A 26,347-nucleotide genomic window follows, 5' to 3' on the forward strand; every position below is an offset into this window, starting at 1 on the left:
AGCTGCCCGTGGGCGGGGCGCGGCGGCGGCGGCGGCAGTGGGCGAGGCGGGGGCTGCGGCCTCCCCCGCCGCTGTGTGGTGCGGGCAGGGCGGCCGCCGAGGCACGGACGGAGGTGAGGAAGGGCGCGGGGGTCGGCGGCGGCGGCTGGGGCTCCCGCCAGCCTTTCGGCGCCGGGCGCAGCCATTTCCCCACAGCGCGGGGAGGCGCCGTGCCGGGAGGGGGGTGTGTGTGGGAGCCGGCAGCGCGGCTCGGCCTTGTGCCGCGGCTCGTCCCCTCTGCCGGCTGGTGGCCGGCGGTGATGCGGGCGGGCCGGCTGCGCGCGGTGCCGGCGGGGCGGGGGGCCCGAGGCGGGGTGAGGGCCGGGGGCCGCGGGCGCGCACGGCTCCGCTGTGTTTGTGCGCAGCTGCTGGTCTCCCGGGAGGTGTTCGCGGCGCCCGTTGTAGCGTTGCGAGCAGTCGTTGCTGTTGGTCGTTGTTTATCGTGCGCTTGCTGCTAGCGCGTCGGCCGGTAGACGAGCGCAGGTAGGAGGTAGCGTCTAAAATGAAAACTGTGGGAGCTGCTGCTCTCTTCCACGTTTTTTTAAAGTACGTGCTTCCTTTTTTAAAGGAAGCAGGGGAGAGCTTGGCTTAAATCTAATTGACCCCATCAGGCGCAGCAGAAACTGTTTATTGCATAACTGTGGTCAAAAAGGGTCCTTTTCTAAGCCTTAGGGTGATGGAGGGCAGGAGCAAGGCTTTGGGCCCGAGAGATGCCCAGGCGCCGCTGCCCGCAGAAGCGGCCGCATCAGACGTCCAAGATGGTGCTTAGCGGCTGTCCCTGGGGTGACAGCTTGGGCGGGATGAGCCATTAGTTGCACAGTTGATGAGTTGAGTCAAGGTTCGAGTTAGTTCTCAGCTCTGCGTTTGGAGAATTTCTCCGGGGGCTCGAGCGAAACGCTTGGACCCGTTTCGTCTTTGTTCACCGTGAATTTGGCAACTTTGTGCTTGTTTGACGTGGACCATTTGTATATGGCTAGACTCTCAGAAACAAGTTAAGAGTTGCCGGATGAAAACCTACTTACCTTCCGCATAGATTGTGAAATCAGAATGTGTTAAAAGCTGAGGAATTGGCATAAAACTGCCTACAGGAAAAATTGTTTTATAACACTGAATCTTAAGTCAAATATTTTAAATTAATCCTTAAATTAGCATTACCCATTACTGTCTCCTTTCATGGACGTTATTACTAATTTTCCCTGAGACTAGTACATGGTTTTAAATATTTAATTTAATATCATTATATTGTTGAAATGTGTGATTTCTTTCTTTCTTTCTTTTTTTTTTTTTTTTTTGCATGAGCACTTCTGGTGATCCGTTTACCTGGCTTTTAATTGCACTTTGAAAAATGATGATGAAAGAGTAATAATTTACTTTGGACTTAAAACATTCTTGTTAAGTACACGTTGCTTTGTATTAACAGGTAACAGGAGTTGAAATGACATAGAAAACTGTTCCAGGCTCCGGCTGCAAAATGGGTTCCTGTCACTTGAGACTGAAATGAGGTACTATTTTCAGTTGGTTTGAGTAAGTTCACTCCTTTTAAGGTAGTTTGCCTGCTCTGGCTGCCTGATGTTTGACAGGAGGTAGAAATGGGTACGATAGGTGGCTTTTCATGGTGCTAGAAATCAAGGGGTGGCCAGATTCATAGTTCTACAGATATACCTCTTTTTTCCTTCTGCACTCTGGTGAAAGGTGAGGCAATACCTGTGACAAGCCTTTTGTTCGGTTTCTAGATTTAGGGTGACTTATACTTTGTCTGTCTCAAAGTTGGACTTGAATTTAGTTCAAAAAGATCTAACCATTGCAGCCCTTTTTGTGGACGTTCTTCTTTTACTTTTGTGACTTCATTTTGATTTAACTTTAACGCAAGGTATTGAATAACAGATTTTCTTTAGGGGTATCTGAGCTAAAGACTGCACTTTGTGATCATCATTTTGTTGACCAAATACCACAGCGGTCATGCAGACCCACCTTTAGAGGGTGCTTGTGCATCTTTTTGTGTGACTCAGTGTTCATAAGTGCCCCTGGAAAGTGATCAGCTGCATTTTTGCTTTTATGTTGGCTATGTTTGACGGGAAAGTTGAGATCTCAAGAAAGAGAGAGACTGGAAACAAACTCTGGTCTGCTAAATAATTTGTCTTGCTTTGCTTAGCTCAAAGAGGCTCGATGACAAGAGGAAGAACAGCAAGGGACAAGGTATGAGCTGTATGGATTGTTTTTGATGAGCTGAATCTTGTCTTCACGTGGCTGGTTGTTATACCGTGGAGCAAGTATCCATACAATCTTTTTTTTTTTCCTTTCTTTTTGCACAATTTCAGTTACATTTTATTAAAGTTTTATTTACATTTTTAAAAGTTAATGCAGTTCTCTCATATAGATGTGCCACCAAATTGGGGGACTTTATACCTCTTAGCTATTATGTTGTTTGCCACGATGATAAATAGTTACCTTTGAGTCATGTTTTCTATGTTTTTCTTTATGGCTAAAAGACCAAAAATCTATTTTTCTCCTTGCGATAAAGAGTCCCCATAAATAGTGATCAATACTGAAAGCCACCTAAATAAATTACTAAATGTTGGTACACAGTTGAGAGGCTTAGATGCATTCTCAGCTACTGATTTGAGCATTTTTCAAAGTTTTAGCCTTTAGAACAATCCATTACGTCTGTGTATTTATAAACTATTTACAACTGAAATCTTTTAAAAATTGGAAACAGAAAATCTGGGAAACAAAGATGCAGTTATGCCTTTTGCACAGCTTCCTGAAGGACAAGTTTGCTAATTCTGGTGCATGCAGAGTGAAGGACTCGATATGTCTTTAAAACCTGCTCCTGCTGCATTTAAAGTTGGCAGCGTGCCTATGGCAAGTAAAGGGCAGGTTCTGTGAAGAGAGGTAACCTGTGAAGAGCAAAAAGTCAGTATCTTAAATTAGGTCCCCGTATTTTCTATTTCTGTTTACAAGATGTTCATTTTAGAAATCTGAAGTAAAAGTAAATTAATTATATTTCCACTATGCGAGATAAATATTAGGAAAGTAGCTGAAGAAATCAGAATAAACCTTTTTTAGTAGCTCAAACCACAAAGAGGATTGGTTGATCTTTTTGTGTGTTTGTTTGCTTCTTAAAAGACTTCACATAAATTGTTCCTCTGAGTCCAGCAAGCTTTGAGTCCAAACGGTTTTCCAAACTAAGTGTATATGGCAGTCTTGTCAGTGAAGTTGCCATTTGCTCTATGTAAGTGACATTACTGAGCTGCTGCTGTTGTATCACAAGGCATGATGGCATTTCGTATGGCTGTGACAGAGAGGGCAGTACTAGGCTAAAGCTGTTAGGTATGTGAACAAACGCACGTTTTTTTAAGCAAAGCATAATGCTTCACTGTAAATCCTGCTTAGGAAAGAATGTGTTTAAAAACCTTGTGTGATCGGTCCCCAAACACCATACTGACTTGAACAGAAATGCTCTGTGAATTGTCAAGTATTGCGACTGCAGAAAATAGCTTCTTCCTGTTTTTCCAGAGTTTTAAAGCTTTGTGTCTATCTTAATTGAATTAAAAAAATGTGTACTTTGTAAAGAATAGAACTTTAAACAAGTTGAGCTTTAGCATAAAACTTAGAAAGATATCCGTTCTTGGTATTAGAGATGAGTAAAAGGTGCAAAAATGTAAGGTTTAACCTGTTGAATTGTTTAATTGTTCTTATCCTAAGCTTAGGTATTCTTTATTTCTTTTCAGTTGTTAAATTTGTTGTACGCAGCAGCTACTTAAATCTGGTTTGGTTACTTGCTTTAACACTTGTGTAATATCACCGTGTTTTTGACAGAAATATCATTTACCACAGGTTTTTGCTAGAATGCTGGGTAAATCTTTACTGCGAGTTCTGTTGCTGCTGTTTTGTTTTAAGTCTCTGCAGTGCAGACAGAGGGATGGGCTTGCTTTTACGTTTAGGATGTCTGTGTAAAGTTTGATTCTGCATGTTTATGCTGTTGTCCAAATGTTATATTTTATTAATTCCTTTTTTCCCTGCTTCGCTGCTCTTTACAGGTAAACTAAAACTTCAAGAATGATGATCATCTCATTGGCAAGTTATAGGAAAAACACATATAAGGCAACTAAATAAGGATTATGGTATGAGTGCTTTGTCAGATAAACTGTCCAAAAGAAGTAAATGCTTGGAGGCTGTTATATGCTGGTGTTGAACTCTGTGCTGTGTGTCCTTCCCTACTACGCAACGCTTCTTTATGTGTAATGGTTGGAGAGAAAGAGCTGATGTGGCTTATTTGTCTTGGATAAAGTGAATTCTGTTGGATGTAAAAGTAAGTGAGGGTCATGTATGTTTTTCAGGAAGTACCTCCTCCTCTTCCAGCCTATTTCTTCTAGCTGAGTAGAAGACAAACATTAACTAAAACCTATGCAGTGTACTTTGTGCAGTAAGCTGGAACTCTGCTTTGGTGCGAGAGGGAGCAGCAGACAGAATAGATGTGCACGGAGGAAAAGCAAGAGAGTTAAACACGCAGACTTTGACCTACGAGGAGCTGTCAGAAAAGGATAGGATTAGGTGTTTGTCCGCTGGCTGACAGTAGGTGGCTCGGGGAAGGGCTCGATGATATCATGTCAAGAAAAGCAGGCTCATATAAGAAGAGTATGCAGGACGTGGTTAAGATTCTGAGGTTTTGTGGAAGCCCGTACCAGGCCTTGAGGGCGGTGGGTTTCTGTTCGGTCATGTCTCGGTTGGAGAAATCTGCAGAGAAGAATTGAGCTGTGAAGTGAACTTACAGTTCCTGAGCATTTTGTTGCTGTTTTGTCTGACCACAGCGCACTCACAATAGCTATGGTTTCCACACATGTCTGACGGGCAGTGTTGTCACCTTCGCAAGTGAATGCAGGTGCCTGCCAATTCACCTTGGGGTTACGCTGTGTTCTTCAGCAAAGAATGCTGACTTCCTCTGCTGTGAAAAGCAGCGCTGCATGAACTGTACCAGCACAGTTCAAAGAACTCTGAAACCTCTTGCAACTGTGTCTACCGTAAAAACTCCGAGCATAGCATTTTCAGGCTTGATATATAAATTATACAGTATAGTTTAAACCACTTTTTATGTTAGCATATCTCTGTCTGTGCTGAAACTTTTGTGTGTGTGTGTGCTTAGCTAGATTGGCAAAATAAATTACGCATTTAGCAAGAGTTATTCTGATAGAAAGTTGGAAACATTCTGTAGAAAGCTGAAAGCTGATCAGCCTTCTGTGGGGGCCAATCAGAGCAGTAGCTGAAATGTTTGTAGGCTGGGGTTAAATTGCCAGACCCATTTTTTGCCTCCCCAAGATGACTAATGCTTCTGAATGTTCAAGGAATAGCGCAGGGTGCAGAGGACAGTGCCACTTAAACATTCTTGCTATACTATATATAATAGAAAAAATTTCTTCTTTGCAGCAAAAGATGATATCTGCATTTTTGCTCATTGGCTCTTTAATTCTAGTGACATCTCCGTTCAACGCTGGTAAGTTAAATATGTTGTTAAAATTGTCATTCTAAAAAAGAAAACCTGCTAGAGACAAATTGTGTGTATCTAGTAGAAAAGAGTTACCAGTAGCAGATAGTGGATTTGAGTTTTGTTTGTTTTTGCTTCAGCATATTGAAGATAGGCCAAGTGTTTCTTTTTAGACTGAATTTGCACTAGAGATGGAGCAGCTTAATATAAACATGTTTAAATCTAGCCACATTAATTTGAGGATATTGAGGCTTTGAAAGGGCTTTCTATATTTCATGTAGAGAAAGTCTGATAAGATTATTGTCCTCGAATTAAAGTTAGCAGTTGAAAGCCTTTAAGAGACATGCTTTCTCTCTAGTCCTGAAAACAGGTATATAGGGAGGGCCCAGTTTACTTCTGCAATGAATTAGTATTATTTTTAATGGCAGATTTAATTTTCAACAGATTTTTAGGTCTAAATAAATTGATGGTGTTTGTCTTGCTGCTCTTGGTATAAGCAGTCTAACGTTAATGGATCTGAATTTGTTTATGCTTCACAGGGAACTACTTGGGAATTTTTAAATTAGTTGACAGGAAGGGGGAAAAGGTTACCGAAGACTGTCTTTTGAAATTGAAAACTTTGGCTTTGCATTCATACAGTCACTCCCCGTGATTTGTGAAATCTGTTCAGTCAGAATATTTGCACGTGTACGCAAAAGTTTGGAAGCTTTTAAAATCTGCTTTACTGCCAAATGTCCTGCTCACCTTACGATAAACTCATATTCTCCAAATAGTTTTGACTTGCACGTTTGTGTTCTTGATGACTTCTTATAGTATGTGTCCTTTCTCTCCCCCCAGTGTTTTCTGGCTGATATTTAAAAATATACTCCTTGCCAGGATGCCTGGTTGTATCTTGTTAACTTGTTACACAGCCATAGTTATAAAAATGCTGTTTATGTTTGACTTATAGTTCAGTGTAATGTTCACAACCATGTTTGTCATTTAAAGGAAATTCTTGATAAAGAGGAGAGAAATTGCAAATGTAGTAAGGAAATAATGCGCTGCAGTCAAGACTTCCTAGTCTGTATATTGCATCTTCTCAAATTTGTCTCTTATGATGACATGTTAGTTCATAGACTTCATTGATGTGTTGAGGTCTTAATCTAGTTTCTTTATATCTTATTTTTTGGGTCAAAAACACTTTTATTCTTTTCTTTTCTTTTCTTCTTTTTTTTCCCCCTAACTTGTTTTTGACTCCACAGTCACAATGGCCAGAGTTCTGTGAGGAGGTCTGCACTGCTATTGTTGGTGCTATTCTTTTATAGATAGTATCTACATTAACTCTTTGGTAATTCGGCCTAAGTACTAACATGTTCAAATGAACAAGGACAGGAAAGATAAGTTCTGAAGCTTGTACTGCCTGGTAAATACATTTATCTTTATATAGCATGGTTTACAGTGAGGCACATGCTGCTGTCTGCTTTAATTAAGGGAAGTTATAGCTTAAGCTTTGGAAAATACCTGGTTTAGATCCTCAAATAGAAGGGGTAAACAAATGAAAAAGAGTAGTCTTGCACTGTTTTACTTCCCAAGATTACTTCCCAATTCTGTGTAACTGGGAATAGATACTGATGCTTCTAAAAACACTAAAAAAGTACAGATTAAAACCATCGATAACATTTTTTCTTCTAATTTTAACAGGAGAGTGCATTATTTGTGATTACTTTGTGCTTGTTGGGGAGCCTATAGCTATTAGATGCCCAAAAATTACATTTCCAGCAGTTCACTCTGATTACAAGCTGACATGGTATAAAAATGGTAGTATTACGCCAGTAACCACAGAGAAGCGTGCCAGAATCCATCAGCGAGACGGCTTGCTTTGGTTTATTCCTGCAACACTGGAAGATTCTGGACTTTATGAATGTGACATCAGGTAAAGGAGAGAAACAACTGTATTGCTAATGTGTGCAGTGCAATAACATGCACTTGGAATTCATGGAACTTGAATTTTTTTTGTTTTTTTTAAGGTAGAGAACTTGGATAAGTTAGAAGCACTGTTTTGAGCTTATTTTTTTCTATGTGCTACCCTTTTTTCTTTCACAGTAGTAGAATTTATCATTGCAAAATAGTTCATACAGAAGAGTTCTATGTTAACGCACAGTAATATTTACCAGGGTGTGCGTGTGTGTGTGGTTTATGAAGTGTAAGCTCAGGAAAAAGTCTTAACTGCTTCAGCTTTTTCTAATTCCAGCTATTCTTTGCTCCTAGCAGATCAGGAAAACATTTTGATTTCTTCGTTACGGAAGAAATAGGGAAGGATCTAAGCAAAGCAAACTCTGTATTTTATGCAGTATCACCACATACACATGCTTTCCAGAGGGATCAGCAACTTTTGGGGAATTGTTTTAGAAATGCACAAATTAAGAGGCAGAGAACCGTTTTTATTTGTCTTATTTCAAAAGCTTTATCAAATGTTATTAGGCAAAAATGAGATAATGCATGTGAAGATGAAGGCAACGTGTTAGAGAGTATCTCAAAGTTTTAAGTGCATGGAAAAGAAGAAAGAAGAAATAGATTCTTTTCAGCTCTTTTGCACTTTTAAAGCTCTTGCATATAAAGCTGCGGTTGAACTTTACCACTTGAGGTTGTTGAATCTTTCCTATAATGACTGAAATTAACTGTGTGCTGATAGGGAAATTAATTTCAGGAAAGTGCACAGAAGTTGTTCTTTTCATCATAATCTTGCTGCAGTGTGTTGAGAACAGCCAGTGCAGGCTTTTCGGATGACCCAAAATTTGTTAAAGCAGTGTGTAGTTATGTGTAATAATGGACATACAGAAGAAATGTAATCCCTTCAAAGCTAGGTATTTAAGTAATAAACATAAGTTTAGTCGTTCTTGCTCTGTTTCTAGTTATTTTGTCTTTGAGATATAGTCCCTTGGGTACCTCGCGTCTTTCTAAGTCTAGCTTGCGTAATGTCTGCGTGCTGCAAAACACGTAAGTTGCATTAACCATAGGCTAACCTGTTAACCGTAGGCATTTTGTGCATCAGGCACTAAAACCTTAGTTATAAAACTTGTCAAGGTGCAGCGTAGGGTGCAGTTGTAGCCAAGAGTGTCAAACATGCAGTTCTGGAAAGTTTTTAGTAAGCATAGCGTTGAGAAATGAATTGTCAAAGAGCATTCCTTCATCTCTAGACGTCTGGTTTCTAGTGTCATCTGTCTTTGGCAGAGCTCCTACTGTACTACAGGTGTTCCTGTCAGTGTCCTGCGAGACCTCATTTTGAAGTGGTTTCACGTTGGCATTGCACCTTGGTACATTTTGTATTCAAAAGCTTTCTCTCTCTTCTGTGAAGAGTTACAGTCTGTTTTTTTTGAAGTATCCCTTCAAGAAATGTCATCAGGGAGCTGAACCTGTTTTCCTCTTCTGTTCACTTTGGGTTCATTTGGGCCTGAAGCTGTTTTCATTTATGTTTTGGGTAACTGCAAACTACTGTGCGTTAGCAAATGTAACGCAGAAAAATTGAAAGGCTTGGCTGCTGTTGTGGGCACCTTGGAGCTTCATCCGTGGAAGGTCCTGACTGCTCCTCTAATGCTTCCAGAGCAGGCTTCGCTTCTGTTCACAGCTCAGCGTCAGAGCTTATTCCCATCTCTCTTGATTTGATGCGGGGAGTGAGGAGCTGAGAAGGGGGTGAAACAGCTAGAGGGGCTGTAACAGGGGCATTAGAAGCGAGGCTGGTGGAGGTGCTGACATTCCTCTAAGGTCCTGAAGTCCGCTCTCCGTAGACTTCCTGGGTTTTTGAAAACGGAGGCCTTATTGTTAATGACCCGAGTCATGTGCTTTTCTCATTACAGGAGTCTTAACCACTCTAACAAAAAACCTGTAAGTCTAACCGTTTTTAAGAATGATAACGGTTTGTGTTTTAATGGAAAAATGAAGTTTGAACAACAAGTGATGAGCACACATACTGGAAAGGTTATATGCCCTGATCTGGAACATTTTAGGGATGAAGACAATAATGAGCCTGAAGTACACTGGTATAAGGTATTGTGCACCTATATTTGGGATACAGAAGATAGAAAATGTTCTATTTAAAATGTGTTATACAGTAAATCTGAATAGCAGCTGTTGCAAGGAGAGGCTTGTTCTCTATTCACTGTACAGTTTAAGGTGTCTGTCTTGCCACATTATTGGGAAAGTGTACAGAAGTATAAGAGGTATATTTTAAAGAAACACTGTGTCTATTTTGATTGCAAGGTCTTTCAGAGGCTTGGAAAGGTATGTTTTGCCCGTGATAATGTAAAATTTTAAAGTCGTTCAACTCTTGATTCCGATGTTGGTTTTGGATACCTGTGTGGGCCTGTATGTTACATGTGAAATATCCTCAGTGCTGCATCTGGTGTGCCTCTTTTTTGAGGGGAAATGATTCTAAACTCAAGTCAGGGAAGAGAAAGGAGTTTTTCGTTGCATTTGTATTTCCACAGAAACGGTAATGTGCTTGACGGCCTGGGTCACTGCTACAGCAGCTCTGAGGTGTCTCAGTGCGTTCTCTTAAATTCTACTGCAGGAAAAATACCTTTTGTACAGGTGGGGTGGATAACTGGCAAACCACTAAGTGAATGCAGTGAACTAATGGACATCTTTTTTCTTAAAATGCAACATTTGAAAACTTAAAGAATTGGTTATAGTGATTCAAAAGGTGCAAATATGGCAAGACATCAGCAGGCTTCTTATCAGGGCATAGTGACCCTTGGATAAGGCCCCCACTTTGTTTTTTAAAAAATAGTTATTTGTTTGGCAAGTATTTTAATAATCAGTATAGTTATTAATTCCACAGAATCACAGGTATTTTTGATACATTTAGGAATGTAAGCCTGGATTCCTAGAAGACAAGCGACTTCTCTTGGCAGAGGGTGAAAATGCTATCTTCATTCGCAATGTAACTGTACAGGACAAAGGAAACTACACATGTCGTATGGTATATACGTATATGGGAAAACAGTACAATGTTTCACGAACTGTGCGTCTAGAAGTTAAAGGTGAGTGCACTGAGGTTTTTCCTTTGATTTTTCAGCTCTGTGAAATTACAGCTGAAAATCGTCTCTAAATTAATTTTGTCCTGACTGCTAAAATTAAAATACAGTAATGCATGTTGCAACATGATTTTCTTCTGCCATCCACTTTGGATTAAGTTTGGATTATTTTAGATTACACTTGAGTGTGCTTACCTTTAGGAAGTGTTCCATTTCCGTTTGAATAAAGCTGGGCATATGACTTTATGACTTTCTCTGAATCTTCTACATATGTTTCCAGATGAAAAGGGAGGGAAGAGAAATAAAGGCAATCCTCAGCAGGGTTTTTTTGGCTTCATTTTGTTTTTTTGGGCAGTTTTGTTTGTTTTAAGCTGGGAAGGAGGTACAGGCAGAACTGCGTCCCAGCAACGGTGGTGGATTTCCTGGCTGGAACTGCCCTATTCTTTAGGAGTATTTTGCGTTTTTTTACCTTTAATTGCTGAAAGTTGCCTATGCCAAAACCCGCAAGAGAGATAGCAGATGCATGGCTGAAAACGTGTTCTTCTTTTGCAAACTTTCAGAGATGCAAGAAGGAGAGTTGGCTGAAGTGCTGATGGATTCCCTTCTGTTCTCTCAGCTGTAGTTGCTGGCATTTGACTTGCTTGTTGCTGCCCACTTGAGCAGTGCTTCTGAGGAAGAATTGACAGAGGGAAATGAGAAATGTGGAGTAAGGAATGAGAGTTAGTGGGAAGTAGTGGTCACTGGGGTAAGGAGTGGGGACACTTACAACGGATCATATAAAATTGCACTGTTTTGCAAAAACAAATTAGGACCCATTAAAATAAACAAACAGACAAAAAAAAGTAAAATCTGGGCTTTTTGCTGAGACCTTGACGGCAAAACTGTTTCCGGTGGCCCTGTTGGTCATCTTGCTATGGAAGATGGCTAGAATCTCAGCTTATGGGAGAGGAGATGTTGCAAGCTATATAAATCCTTTAATCTTCAATAAATATTTGTATGGGAAGGACTGGCTGACTGTTGGCACTTGGCTGTGCATTTCAGCATTTGGCAGAACACAGGCTAGCTGCCAAACTCTCCCAGTGCTGCTGTTTGTCAGTGTGATCATTGTGATTGTATCTTTGTAGGTAGCATTGCTGATGATGTGACTGGTACTATGATAGTAATCCTTTCAGAAAAGATGGTTGGAGGTCAAGTGTCCCTCTTGTTATTTTAATGTAAAATCAGAAGTCTTACTTTAGATAGGTGGTACAAGAATGGCTGCTTGTGCAATCTTTTACCTAAATAGATGTTCACCTGACTTAGGAGGTTGGTTTCTTTTTCTTATCTGTCACTCTGATAAAGCTGATTGAGATTTTGTTTTTTTTTTTTTACCTGATCTTTTATTACTTTTGTATCAACTGCCAGTAAATTTCAGAATTTTTTTTAAACTGCTTTTAGGGTAAATGGTAGCTTCTGCTAACTTTGAAGCTAAAACAATTTGTAGAGTGTACATCTCATTAGAGATTTTCTATTATAAATGTAAAACTGATAGTAAGTATGGTACTACAATAGTACCAAGCATTAAAACAAAGCCATTATAAAACTATCAGGTGAAGTAAGTTATGCAGTATTTAATACCTGAAGATTTTGCTTTTCTCTTTGTTTCTCTTAGAAAGCCCACTACAAATCAGACCAGAGTTTATTTATCCAAGGAACAACACAATGCGAGTGGAACTTGGTAAGCAGTGACTATTTAAGAAATCATTGACACTTAGTAGACAGATTGAGATCCTAGTCTTTCTGAAGTTACACGCTAACAGTTCCACTGATTTCAGCAAGACTGGGAGGTAGGCATATCTGGAAGACAGATGATGGAACACAGTTCCCATAAGTAAATTGCAGGGATAAAACTGTATACTTAAGATTGGAGTCTCTTGACCAGCAGTATCAGGTGGGATGCGTGTATCTTCTGATTCTTGCCATCTGTCCTTTGTACTGAATCCCCCTCCTATTAAACTATCAGGTAAATCTCATCCCAAATTCTTACTGATAATTAATCACAAGTTCCCGTTTAATTTGGAGAAATTCTTGTCAGTGCAACCCCTACTCAGAAGGAGTCTGACCTTTCAGTTCAAAGGCCCTTCTCTTTAGTAAAGACATATCCTTTAGAATTTTCTCAGTCGTTTCATTTGATAGTACTTGTTGAGAGAACAGAGAATCAAGCAATTTTCAGCCTGGGGCTGTGACACTCAGCCTATATTAAGACCTGTTGTGGGACAGCTTGTTTAAACTCATTTCAGTTGAGCATTTGTTCCACTATGTCTCGTGCACTATTGATTAAAAGTTGCTGGTGTATTACTGGCTGCCTTAGACTAGCTAATGTGAAAAACTGTGTGGCTTCAGTTGCCCCACTGATGTTAAGAAAGCAGTCATATGTGAAACTAAAGGCACAAGGCTTCTACTTACAGTTTGTTTGGGGTTTTTTGTGGCTACTGAGTAACTGAAATAGTACAAATGATTCCTTACCACAAGGGGACCCCTTCAAGGGAAGTAAAGGAACAACAAACAAACAAACAACCCACCCGGCCACCAAAAAACACATAGCACTGCCATTCAATTGGGAGTAGTATCCTCTGCCTGGTATATTTAATGGGGTGTTGGAGAAAAATCTTTGCTTCTACTAAATGCCTAGTTGTGGGGCAGAATGTGGAAACATTTGTTGAATAAGAAATAGCAGAAGAGTGTGCAAAAAAAACTTAACAATATCTGTATGACTGCGTGAAAATACAGGCCTATCTTTAAAACCCAACCCCATCTTTAGAAAAATACGTCCTTGAAGTAGAAAGATATGAGGGAAGAGACTGGGGAGCATCTGTGGTTCCTATGTGAAATGTATCTGTTCGAGTAACTGCTTTGCATGTGAGCTAAAGGTTTATTCCATACTTTTGATAGAGACTATCCCTAGGTGGAAGCATCTAGATCTGATGTGGTTCTAGCAAAAGAAACACTGAGATCTTTACATAGGTGAACTGAGAGCCCACCTTCTCCTATCAAATCATAACTTCCATGGGTAAAATGCAGGACAGGACTCCAAGAAAGCTGCTTACCTTCCTGTAAGTGGAGTTCTCTGAGGTACATTGGCAATAAATACATTCTGCAACTTGGCTTTCTTTCTTGTTACTGAGGCATTCTGTAAGATCTGGACTCTTGGTTGCAGTGGAGCCGAGTGACAGGTGAGCTTGCTCTGGGAGCAGAGTGTAGAGATGCTCAGAAACCATCCCAGTGGACAGTGTTGGCCAAAAGACTCTGATCTGGAGTAAAGAAATGCATGGTCGTTAAGAATGGGGTTCAGCTCTGGGGAGCAGACATCTAAATGTGGGTATCTGCATGTGAGTTAGGGGCCTCAGCTCATGCTATCATCAGTAAAGGCTCAATTCAGTTGCCCACAAATAATGTCTAGTGCTGTTTGGGATGCCCTGGTTACTCTAGCTCCGCAGGTCTCTTGGAGATCTGGAGTCCTATCTGTCAGCTCTCCATATGGATGTCTTGGACGCTAGAGAGCATCTCAAGTGTCACTATGCTGTATACAGGCGATTGATTGGAGCCCTGGAGCTCTATCTGTACAGACAGTGGAGTCTGGAGAGCTGTTCAGTTGATAAGGTCCAGGTGTCTATTTTAGTGTGAGCTGACTAACAATACTAGCTTAGACATCTAGCTCACATGTAGACATGAACATTTAGACACCTGCATTTAGGGTGGAATTCACATCCAGATTGGAGACACCCAAGTGTGGCGTAGAAATGGACGAGTTTTAAGGACTCTGCTTTTCGTAAGGTAAGTGGGTTTTTTCATTCTTCCCCTCCTTTGCCCAGCTGTTCCCCAGTCACCTAATCCTGCTTCTGTTACAAAACTTTTAATTGTCAAATTTAAATGTTTTTGTAGGCTCTCATGTGGTCATGGAATGCAATATATCAAGTGGCATAAATGGCTTGATTCCATTCTGGAAAGTTAATGATGAGGATGTTGATAGCTTTGATAGCACCTACAAAGAACAGTTTTATGAGTAAGTATTATTATACTTTGAACTGTAAGTGGATTTCTAGGTCAAGCAATTTGGAGTGAATCCACCATAAAGTTGACTAGTAGTCAATGTCAGTAGTCATTGAAAAACTATTTAAAAGTCTGCATCAAATACATTGTATTCTTATCGCTTGGTTTTAAAAAACGGAAATATTTTATTATAGATACTGATGTATCTGATACAAGTGTGATGAAGCCACCACATGCAGATTTTTAGAATGCTGTTATGAAACATATCATTTTGTAAGGTTTTTTTTTTTTGCATTTATTTTTATGCAATCTTTTTTCTCATAGATTAAAGCCTGGTCTCCATCATTAGCGTGGGAAGGATAGACTGCTCAAAAACAAAAGCTAAACACAAATTAAACTGGAGGGGAAAAAAAGCAATTTATTTCAAGAGAGCAGGAGTTCTTTGTTACTCAATGACTGGTTTATGCTATAGCAGAGCGTGGAAGTATTGTTCTCTTTGCTTTCTCGTTATGTCAACGACTACTGTTAAGTATGATCCTTAAAACAAAGAAGCGGGAAAAATTCTCAGTTGATCAGTTCAGACTTGTGCAGAAGCATTACTGTCTCTACCAAGTGCCATCATCTGTGTGTGAAACAGCTGGAGAATTAACTTGCAGACTGCTTTTAAGATGAATCTTTGATTCATCTGCATCAGGACTCCAGAAAGGGACTAGGAGCTCAAAGGCAAACTGAGCTCATGCACAGTTAGCAAATGGGACCGTGCTATTTCCAAAAAGGTACTGCAGAAATACTGTGGTTTAGAGAATGCTTTCTTTATGACCCTGCTTGAACAGGGATGTTGGACTAGATAATCTGCAGAGGTCCCTTCCAACTTCAGCCATTCTGTGATTCTTTATATTTATTCTGCAGTAAAGAATGAAATGTTTGAACCTGAACAAACTTGACCCTCTAGGGCAGGAGGAGGGTGTGCTAGATCAAAAGTCCGGATGGAATACACTATATAAAAAGTTAGTTGCTGCTTTCCCCTCAGGAAAGCGATCTGAGCTCTACTTTATCCCTGAGCTCCTTTAAGGTGGATGATTTTTATTTTCATTGTAGATCTGTATATGTGGTTGTTTACCTATAAATGTAGGGGCCCAGCCTTATGGTCACTAAGGCACTAATAACTCAATTATTCTTTAGAGCATAACATTTCTCAACCTCAACAGTTAAGTCATATATGCAGCTCTATGCAGCTTTGTTTAAAGTTGTGATAACTGCAGCTTCTTCTGAAACCAACTTGGTGCGGCTGTTGACTGCATCTTTCTGAAAAGCACTCTATATATTTAATTCAAGGCAATTCTCTCAAGATTTTTGGCTTGTTTAGAGATGATCTCCATCTCTAATTACCTTCTTGCCTATTAGTTTTCCCACTCCAGAAGTAGAGATGTACAAAATGCATCCTGTGAGACCTCCTAATTAGGATTAATAGTTCAAAGCAAATTATCTAGGATCAGCGAAATGAATCTGCAAAGTAGCAATAATATTCCAATATTATTATTTACAAAAAAAAAAAAAAACAACAATTGAAATTTGTGAAGCATTTGTCAGTAGAAGAGAGTGCTGTAGGCATGTTCAACGTTCTGGACTTCTGCTGAGTGTGGTAAATCTGTTCTACTTAAAACTGACTTGAATAAATGTGAACATGTTACAAAATAGTTATATTTGCATTAAGATGCCATGACAGACGTCACGGGCAGTTATATATGTAACAGAAACTGGTTCTTCAGGATGTTCTGCAAGATGAATTTTGTTCCTCGTATGCAAGCACGTAAGGCTGTATCATCACAGGGCATGATTCGGTTTGTAGGCACCTCCCAACTGCTGCCTCTCCACTGTATCCCTGGAAAACCTAACTTAAGAGCAGGATAGTGTTTAACAGAAAGTCACATTATGTGATATATTGCTACAAGAGGCCTCAAGCCTTTTGTGGCAGCGGTTACTAGAAATAAAGGTATCATCACCATGTTTGCCTTCATTAGGCATCAGAGTCACCCAGCTCTTGTGAAGCTCCTTCATCATTATTTTCCAAGCTGGTTGATGCATTTAGCTGTGGGCTACTATAAACATTGTGAGCTCAAGGAGTCTGTTTGTAAGCTTAGAAAGGTCTCTGCTTCATCATCAATATAAAGAACCATGGAAGATGCCTTTTCTGCTTACATTTTTATTACTGGTTATTACTGTTTTGATTAATATTCCTTTCCAGGAAAAAAAACAAACAAACAGAGAAACCCTGTGCATCTGGAAAATGCCCGGTCAACTCTAGTCATGAAGCCTGTTCTTGTATTTGTAGACACATGAGTCTATCTTGTGTTAAGCACTGATATTTCAGCTTTTCTACTAGTGTTTCATTTTTACTCTTTTTTTTTAATGACAGAGAGGGAATGCCTCATGGACTTGCTGTCTCTGGATCAAAATTTAACATTTCAGAAGTGAAAGTAAAGGATTATGCTCATAAATTTTTTTGCCACGTAGTATATGATTCTCGACAAATTACAGCATACATCAAATTAGAACGTCCAGGTAAGGTATACAGTCATGATGAAATGATGATCAGTGATGCCGACTTCTCAATTAGTTTGACGTCAGACTTAGCACAAAGCTATGTCACGTGGTTTTAGCTGTGATAAGTGAGTGATACAACTGAAGACCTTTCATAGTGAAATTATGTCATGTTCCCATCATTATCAAAATGAAACAAAATAGCACTTTTAACCTGTGTTAGGTTCTCTCATTCGGTATTTTAGAAAAGATTAATGAAACACTCAAAAATAAACTGAAGCAAATGTATGCCTCAGTGGAATGCTATGCCTGCTTTGAGATAGTTTTTACTTTGACAAGCGTATGGGTTGGAGAAAAGCATGTGTGCAGAAGAGCAGTGAGAATGGCGAATTCTCTAAAAGAACTGGGGATGACCTAGCTAAGTGCAGAACAGAGTGTGTCAAGAGGAAACGAACGTTTTTGTGCACTTGGTTGTCCTGTTTCTTCAGGAAAAAGCAACAGGCTCAGATTGCCAGGAGAAAACTAAGTTATTTAGATAGCAGGAAAGACTTGGACAGTAATGAAAATGAAGCAGTGACATAGATTGCTTGGGAAGGTTATGGAATTTCCATTGCCAATGAATGTCCTGCATTATCGCGTCCTAGATGGGCTCTTGCTTGGGCAAGAGCCTAAGCTCTTGATATGCTCTTGATTGGGCACGTCCTGCCAGTTGCTGGATACCCCAGTCTTGTGCTGGGAGACAGGATGTTAGTCCTGTTGCCAGCCAGCCTGAAATCTTTCTTTATAGTAACTTAAAGAACTTTAAAGGTAAAATGAGTTTTAAAAACTCAAATGCAAGACTAAAGAAATTCATTTGTTTGTATTTAGAAAGAGGTGCACAGAAAAGCAAACCACCAGATTTTATAACTGTCACATTTTTTAAATTTAGCTACAGAAGATTCTCTGGTCTATTCAGCTAGAAAGATGGATTTCTAAATTGTGAATCAGTCCTTTGACATGCATCACTTTCAGGTTTACCTTTTTCTGGCCACGTTGTAAACAAATCATTTAACTGAAAATGGATCTGAGCTCTAGCATGTTACATGACTTGACTGTAAATAATATGTTTACATACTGTAAATTAAGGTCTTCCTTATCAGGGTAGTATTTAAACCTCAGAAATCTTTAATATACATGAACAAAAAACTACAGTTCCATTAAAAAAAAAAAACAAAAACAATGGTAGATCTGCATAGAGGTTCGACATGATGGAAAGCTCCACGGGGAGCATGGTCAGTAAGCCATTTCCCCCAACTCTGACATTCTTACTTTTTGACTGATCAAATTTTGTATGAGAATTCTCGCTCTGCTGCTGCACTGTATCACTGTATCAATACTTTTGTGTTTTGGCTGAAGAGTAGCTGCCTTTGTCACATTGCTAAGGTCCCTTTTCTCTGAAAGAGAAAACTAGACTTGTCAAATGACAACAGTATTTGTTGAAAACATTCAGAAGAATCTTCAATCCTGTTAATGCATTGCGTTCTTGAATGCTTTAATGACTAAACAATTTTTGAGGACCAACTGCCAGTTTTTAACAGTTCTCTTCTCTTTCTTCAGTTCCAATATATAACCTTTTATCCCCCGTCTGCTTTTATTCCGCTTTCTACTGCAGCTCCAAATATTCAAGGCTACTTAATTGGAGGAGGAGTTTCTTTGGTATTTTTAGTGTTTTTTACTGTCTTTGTCTACAAGATCTTCAAAATTGATATTGTGCTGTGGTATCGGAACTCCTGCTTTCCTTTCCTGGGTAAAAAAGGTATGCTTATGTAGCAGTACAGATGTACTTTAAGAGTGTGTGTGTGTGGTAATGAGTAGATTACCTCTCTCTTCCCTTACAAAGCAATAAGTTAATCTGATGGAGTGTAACTGGTCCTCTTTAGGATTTATCAAAAGATGACACACTTTTAGGATATTTAGAATTAGATTAAATGCCCAAAGGGAGAAGTCGGCAACTTTCTAGAAATCCAGATGTTAAGTCATGACTTCTGCATCATTCTTTCCCTTAATGTCTCGCTTCAGTGGTTTCAATGCACAGGCTATTCTGACAACAGTTGTTCAGATTTCCTTTAATTAGTATTCTTCTGAAAAGCAGTAATACAATGGAATTGCTTTTTTCATGGAAGAACCAGGACAAATTTCACTTCATTCTTCCTATTTGAAGATACCTCTGATTATTTTACTTTTTGTAAATTCCTAGCAATTGCAGTAACGTTGGTAGGTGTGTGATCTGTGACAACAGGGTGCTGACATATGGTTCATTTGTGAGTATTTGAGAGGAGGTGCGTAGCTAGAGAAACAGATAATACCTACTAGAAGTACTGAGGTATCTGCTGAATTTCTGTGACGTCTTTTATATTGAGCCTTTCTGAAAAGTTTGCTCCAAATATGTAATGTACTTCTGATATTATTGAAATATATCAGATATTTGTGTTTTGTTTTCATGTCTAAGTGGTGATTGTTTTTGAAACTTCAGGTTACACAAATGACCTACGAGTTTACATGTAGCGTTCTGCATTTTAAATGTTGTGTTGTACTACTGGATTCACTACTTTCCAGATACTTCAGTGGTAATGTTTTTGGTTTAGGGCTGAGTAAAGAACACTGAGACCTACTTAATTTTACAAGCCTTTTTTGCCTGTTAAGTTTCAGGGTACTGAATTCTAAAGGCCTGATTTTACAGTTATTCAGGCTCAGTATAATTCTGCGTGCTTAAGTAATAGTTAAGATTAGGACCCAAGACAATGGTTTAAGTGTGTGTGGGGGGGAGAAATAGACAAAAAAAAAAATCCCTGAGGTCTGCAGAATTCATTTTTCATATTACTCCTGTTGCTGACTCTTCAGTTTCAGATGGGAAGATCTATGATGCTTATGTTCTGTATCCAAAGAACAGAGTGAGCTGCTTGTATTCATCAGATATTTTTGCTCTGAAAATACTGCCAGAGGTCTTGGAAAGACAATGTGGATATAACCTCTTCATATTTGGGAGGGATGATTTACCAGGAGAAGGTAAGCTACCTGAAGGCATATGATACTTGAGTTTTCTCATAGGCTTCAGAAGTGAGCTGCAAATACAGCTTGAGTTGAGGTTGTGGTGTTAAATATCTCCCACCCTAAGCTATGATTTTCATATCCTCTCTGGAGAAAGAGGAGTACAGCACTGAGTGCTCCCATAAAGTCCTGTGTGTTGCAACCTTTTCATTGTCATCAATTAGCTTTTTCAGGGTTTTTGTTTGTTTGTTCAGGTAGTGGCGTGTGGGGTTTTTTTCCTTTTTTTTCCTTTTTCTTTTTTGTTAATATCTGGCTAACCAGGACATCTGGGGATGGAACAATGCTCAGGTGAAGAGAATTTGAAGGCGTTATTGTGAATGATGACTAATGGCAGGAATGATAGCAAAGTGAGTCTTGTAAGTGGTGCGAAAAGAGCTTGTTGCTGTGAGGTGCCATTTGACAAAAGCACCTCTCTTTCACTTTTATTTCACTTTCACTCTTGAGGATTGCTGTCAAACTGGAGGATTGCAATAAAGGGGAAAACAGACACTACAGGTGAAGAAAAATGAATACAAAATGAGTTATCAGGATCTGAATCAAAGTATACTTGTCTATAGTGAAGGTGTTTTTTTTTTTTTAAACTAAGTATTGTTTTGCAAGGGCTTTTAAAAAATCCCTGTGGATGTTTCCTCTGTGTCAGACACGAAACTTAAATTTCCAGCATCTAACACTTGAAATTGTGAAGTCTTTCCCACTGACTGATTTTTATGAGGTGTACGGAGAAAAACCTGCTGAATCTTTCAGTCTTATGACTTTAAAAAGATAATATCGAGACGGAATAAATTTGTTGATTAGGTCCTAAAGAAGGGGTTTATGTCTGGATCACTTTTTATACTTCTCAAAACTGTTGGTACTTGTTCAAAGGGGAAGGGCTCCCTCAGAAATAGAACCTAAAGTGCTTCTTTACTTTTCCACCTTGAACATAATGGTCTGTTCTCAGAATTAAACTACCTATGTTTTGTGTGATACTTAAAATATTTCACTGTCTCAGAATTGAAGGCCATTGAAGGGAGGATTCTGTGTCTTCTCTGAAATGTGCTTGTAATGAAAATCTGTTAAGCATATCAGAAGAAGCTGTTTAAAGAAAAAGAGCGTAGCCTTACCTAGGCTTAGGACTCTTTTGTTTTTGTTTAGTTTGTTTGGTTTTGTTTTTGCAGTTTCGCCCTACGGTGATAATGAAATGTCAACAACTAGATAAATAGTAGATAGCTAGTAACTCCTGTTGGTTTATGCAAAACAAGAACATAGGTAATACAGTCTGATGTGGTCAGATTGCATTGCATTAGCCAAATCTGCACTTGTCAGCTAACCCACTGTAACTGCTGGCTTGCTCGTATTCCATGCCTAATTATGCGCTAATTTGGCTCAAATATCAAACAGTAAATGAAGCAGCTGCAATGTGGCAATAACAAAATAAAAAAAAGCAGCTTTAATTTTGCACACCCTTTTTCTCTCTGCAGCTGTGATCAGCATTGCTGATGAAAAAATCCGCCAAAGTAGAAGAGTGATAATTGTTTTAGTACCAGAACCGTCCTGTTACAGTGTTCTAGAAGATGCAGATGCATCTGAAAAGCAGCTAGCTGTGTATAATGCTCTTATCCATGATGGCATTAAAGTCATTCTGATTGAACTTGAAAAAATACAAGATTATGCAAACATGCCAGAATCCATCAAATACATTAAGCAAAAGCATGGAGCTATCCGATGGAAAGGGGACTTCTCGGAAAAGTCTTACTCAGCAAGTACCAGATTCTGGAAGAAAGTGCGTTACCACATGCCATACAGAAAAAATGGATCTTCATCAGGTTTGCGTTTGTTACCAAAAGACTTTAGTTCTCCGCAGATTACATCAGAAGAATGACACCTAATGACTATGCAGTTCACACAACTGGTGATGGGTTAATTGAAGGTCACTTGTGTCTGTTTTGTACAGACGATCTCATCCAAATTTTCTGGATTACAGGTACTACAACATCGTCTGTAGATGTGAGTCATCCTTTCTTCTGGCCGGATAAACAGAACACTTTGAAATGCCACCAGTAGCACAGTGATGGCATGAAAACCATGGAAAAGTCCTTATGCACTTCTTACAAGAAATATGCTGTGACTTGGTGGGGTTTTTCTGGTAACAAAAATGCAAAAGTAAAAAAACTGTCAAAAAACAACAGGAAACTTTTTAGCAATTGAAGGTTCAAAATGAAGGAAACTGTATTAATTCTTATTATGATATTATGTAATGGACTTGGCTGATGCCAGTAAATATATTTTTGTTTCATTTTTTTTTTCCCAATGAAATGACCCAAAGCTTTTATTTGTTAAAAGTTCGTTATTTGCTGTTTTGTTCAGTTTACTCAAAGGTAAATCCATGTTGCTGCATTGCTGTGATATCCTCCAAGAGAAGAGGTAAGAGACAGTCCCAACCTGCCTCTGCAAAAAGAGCTGTTGAACCTGAACGTAAACTCTCTTCCCTGATCTGTGACTCCTTTACATTCTAAAGAATTGTGTGGTTTTCACTCACTTGTTATACTCAAACATTATAAAAATATCATTGTAACGTTGTGCTGAGATGCAAAGTTTTAGTCCCCAAAAGATTTTTTTTTTCCAGTTAGGCGGCTTAATATATTTGTTCTTATTACACGTATGGAGCAGTGAGCTCCATACAGAGCTCACTGACATGACACAGATTCTCTAGCGGGGAGTACGGGATGGTTAGCTTCACTTTTCTTCCCTTACCTTAGGGACCAAATCAGGGTGCTTCAGGGCACAGTTAGGCTGCACAGCTGAACTGTTCTCATGGGTTGCTGTTGCTGAAAGAGAGCAGGTTTCCCTCCTGGTCCCAGCTGTGGTGTTGGCTCTAGCGTTTGTCAGCTTTAAGAGGTGAGTGAAGAGACTAATGCGGCAGAATTATTTTCCTTGGGTTAAGTTTTCTCCCATATCAGTGAGTTTATGTGGTTCCCTGAGGGGTCAGTAGTGTAATGGGAGAAGGAAAGGGGTAGCAGTAGGACCATGCTTTTTGGCTCCAGGTGCATTTAGAAAATAGAACTAAAATAGCATTGTTGACTCCTTAAAGTCGGAGAGCTGGCCTGCATTACCCCCCGGAGCTGCTTGCTCCTTTATTTTTGTCTTTTCTCCTCTCTCCTCCCTCTTCACTGGTTGTATGAGGACTCTAAGGTGACTGTGTACCTAATTTGGCTGGGACAGGATGAATTTAGACTGGAGTCACAACTTCTGTCGCTGTTTGGGACAGCTGTTTAGAAAAGGAAGTTGTTAAAACTTACTGTGCAGGTTGGATCGTTTAACGTACAACAGACTGTTCTTAACTCTGAAACTATGCTGGACTTGTGTGTCGACAGTGATGTAGTTTGCGCTGATGGATTTTTGGGGATTGATGCAATTTGATTTTAGGAAATCAGCAGATATGTTTAAAGCCATGTTTATAGCCTTGGATTTTACAGGAGGAGATGTGGTAAGCTAAATTGACTATGCTTTTTAGTCTCTGCTTAATCGTTTACATTTTCAAGTTTGAGATCTATTTGTACATGAAAGCTTCAAGATTTGACTGTTACAGTCTATGTACTTGGAGTACAAGGCATACGTAGTTGTTCTGAACAACATTAGCAAATTTCAAAGTTTGCGGAATTATATGGTAACCTGGAAAACCTGTATGTTTTGATTTGGGGAAAATAACTATTGCACTGTTTTTGTGTTTTTTAAAATGTAGGTATAATGATCAATTGCATGTATTTCTAGGGAAGAAATGCAGTGGCTCTGCTAATTGTGTATGGGTAGGGAAAAAGCAAATGGCTATTTGCTACATTTCAAGTGAAATCTTGCTTGCATAGCAGTTGAGAAATAGGGTAAGACAGAGATCTGTGGAGATTTTTCTTGATACGTGTCACAGTAGCAGATTCTTTCCGACTCTCATTTTCCCTAGAACAAATGGAATTTAGCTTTTAAACAACAAAACTCTGCAGTTGTGTACGCTAACTCCTGTGTGATTGTTTGTTCTAGTATTAATACCTGTCGTAGTACAGACATTCAAGAGGATGCTTCCCAGCAGATTGTTGTGATTTATTTGCAGTAGGAGGGAGCTGTAAGCTTCCCACACCCAAAGTTTCAGATCTGCCTTTAACTGTTGCTTGTCATTCTGAATTCCTGTTTGTGTTTACATCCTGTCAGCTTCTGCCTTGCAGCGCCTTTTGTTCTCCTCCCACTCAAATTGCAGCATAGCTTTCCCCATACAGCTCCCTTATCCTGCAACAACCAACTTATTGCTGTGTGAAACTGCATCATTTTCCAAGCAGTCCTGGAAGGCTGTTGCTTGTACAGTATTAGGTCGATTTTCTTTTTTTCCTTTGAGTTGATCTTTAGATATTTCTCCTTGTTGATCTGAAAAAAATGAGTGTTTTACCTCTTTCAAAATTATTCTCTTTGAAAACTGTGTCCTTCTTTTTGACGTGGTAGTGTTGGCTTTTTCTTCTTTCATGGCTCAAGCGTGTATCTTTCTGTGCCTCCATCCTTAGCACAAATGAATGGATAGTGTGAGGTACCATCCTACAGAAGAACTGTCCAGTGAATATGGACTCATCTGACCCTTGTGTTCTGCCTGATGGGTGACAAAACCAGTGAAAATAACTGGTAGAGCTATTTGGTTACCTGAGTGTATGCTGGAAACTTGAAACTGCCTCTGAAAGCTGATGCCTTCTAAGCTTTATGCATCTCTTGGCAAGAAATCTCGCCTACCTGAAAACACCTTTTGGCCTTGTCAGTCTTTCTCTGCTGTTGTTCATCCTGTGTCATATTGTGAGAAACAGGGCTGCACAGCCACTCTAAATGTCATTCAGTCCGTCCCTGTGGTTAACAGAAAGCCAGCCAGAAAGTAACAATTCCCAACAGCTGCTTATTTAACTTTTTCCTAAAATTTTCTACTAACAGACTTTGCAACTCCATAAGCAACTATTTAAGTTGTTTTTTTGCCAGAATGGAATAAGAACCTCTTCGTTTCAGAGTAGGAGGGAAAAACGTGCATTTGAAATGTCAAAGATTATTTCACACTCTCACAGTACTGGAATGCTTTATTGCTGAATGTTATATATGTATAGAGCAATGCATACGCTTATCTTCTGTTCTCATTCTGTGTTTTGTTCATTTTAAGACAGAAGTGTTAAGGGAGGAATACTTCTGGTTATAAAGTGCCACATGCACTTGGCTGTTGCGCAGAGTCTGTTTTTTCAATATGGTGCGTGTCTGGTGACAGTCTGTTGTAGGATGGAAGAACTTTGGATAACCGAGATCCATCTGAGCAGGGGTAGTGCACTAATTGTTGCAGCTCGCAGTTACATACAATTGATAAAAGAATTTAGTGAGGGGCAGAAGCTATACAGTTTGGTCTCGGAGCTCTTTTGTAAGAAGATCCCTATTTGAAATGTGAAGACTAGACACTGGAAGTACCAGATTTGTACTTTGAGGACTACAATATAATACTCCAATTTGCATTTCCACCATGACAGCTTGTAGTATGGAGGCCAGCAGAATTCCAGCAACCGTGGGCCTCCTGCATTTTTTTTGCTGACTGAAATGGATTGTGGTATGAAAAACTGCTACTTGTTATCCCTGTCTTTGGTGGAAAGTTATTTGACTGAGCCAAAATACTGTTTTTATATGTGTACCTTTTGATATATTTATACAAGTGATGCTAAAGTTTTCGTGTGTGTTATGTAAAGACACTTTGAAGAAAAGTCCATTTTTAAATTCAATAAAACACTATCTCTCGCGCGCTCTCTCTCTCTCTCTCCTTATATATATATGCATTTTTTTTCTGACAGTGCTGCTCTTTTCACATCTTTTGTTTACTAAAGCTTGCTTAGAATGAACAAGAACAAACAGCAGTCTTGATTTGAAGCATCTTAAACGCAACAGTTTTGTTAGCCTTGCATTCAAGCTACTTCTCTCAAAGTGGTGAATGTGGAGAAAGGGTCTCAGTAACCATTGGGTTAATCTGGTTTCAGTACCATGTTTAGCACAAACCACCTCGCCTTGCCTGGGCAGAGAGGAGCTTTGGGCTCGCCTCTGCCCTGTCCAATGCCTGCCCTGCAGTGAAGGGAGGCCAGAGCAGCCCCAAGGCTGCCCCCTCACTCAGAGGCACTAGCGTTGTCCC

The 26,347-nt window shown here is 39.6% G+C and overlaps 1 protein-coding gene across 11 annotated transcripts; it reads left to right on the forward strand.

The window, feature by feature from the left end:
* LOC104138636 (interleukin-1 receptor type 1) lies at positions 1 to 25,965 on the forward strand. Of its 11 annotated transcripts, none has more exons than XM_068924747.1 (14): positions 1 to 113; positions 1,460 to 1,541; positions 2,192 to 2,235; positions 4,080 to 4,351; positions 5,464 to 5,530; positions 7,202 to 7,433; positions 9,355 to 9,544; positions 10,365 to 10,539; positions 12,185 to 12,250; positions 14,455 to 14,575; positions 16,979 to 17,124; positions 18,755 to 18,898; positions 19,984 to 20,148; positions 21,651 to 25,965. In XM_068924747.1, exons 5-14 carry the CDS (start codon positions 5,470 to 5,472, stop codon positions 22,049 to 22,051), a joined length of 1,701 nt encoding a protein of 566 aa, XP_068780848.1. In that variant the 5' UTR covers positions 1 to 113; positions 1,460 to 1,541; positions 2,192 to 2,235; positions 4,080 to 4,351; positions 5,464 to 5,469; the 3' UTR covers positions 22,052 to 25,965. The 11 variants fall into 11 exon arrangements, with proteins under 11 accessions (XP_068780848.1, XP_068780820.1, XP_068780804.1 ...); XM_068924719.1 differs by having other exon boundaries at positions 4,080 to 4,163; XM_068924755.1 differs by lacking the exon at positions 1 to 113 and adding an exon at positions 356 to 522.
* The last annotated feature ends 382 nt before the right edge of the window (positions 25,966 to 26,347 follow it).

Source organism: Struthio camelus, chromosome 1 (genome assembly GCF_040807025.1).
Source record: "Struthio camelus isolate bStrCam1 chromosome 1, bStrCam1.hap1, whole genome shotgun sequence".
Lineage (NCBI taxonomy): Eukaryota > Metazoa > Chordata > Aves > Struthioniformes > Struthionidae > Struthio > Struthio camelus.

Excerpts from the sequence above, each read along its gene's own strand:
- LOC104138636 (XM_068924703.1), top strand. The coding sequence starts at position 2,206 with ATGACAAGAGGAAGAACAGCAAGGGACAAG. Across the intron at positions 9,545-10,364 it reads CTGAAGTACACTGGTATAAG|GAATGTAAGCCTGGATTCCT; the intron begins GTATTGTGCACC and ends TGATACATTTAG. Across the intron at positions 14,576-16,978 it reads TACAAAGAACAGTTTTATGA|AGAGGGAATGCCTCATGGAC; the intron begins GTAAGTATTATT and ends TTTTAATGACAG.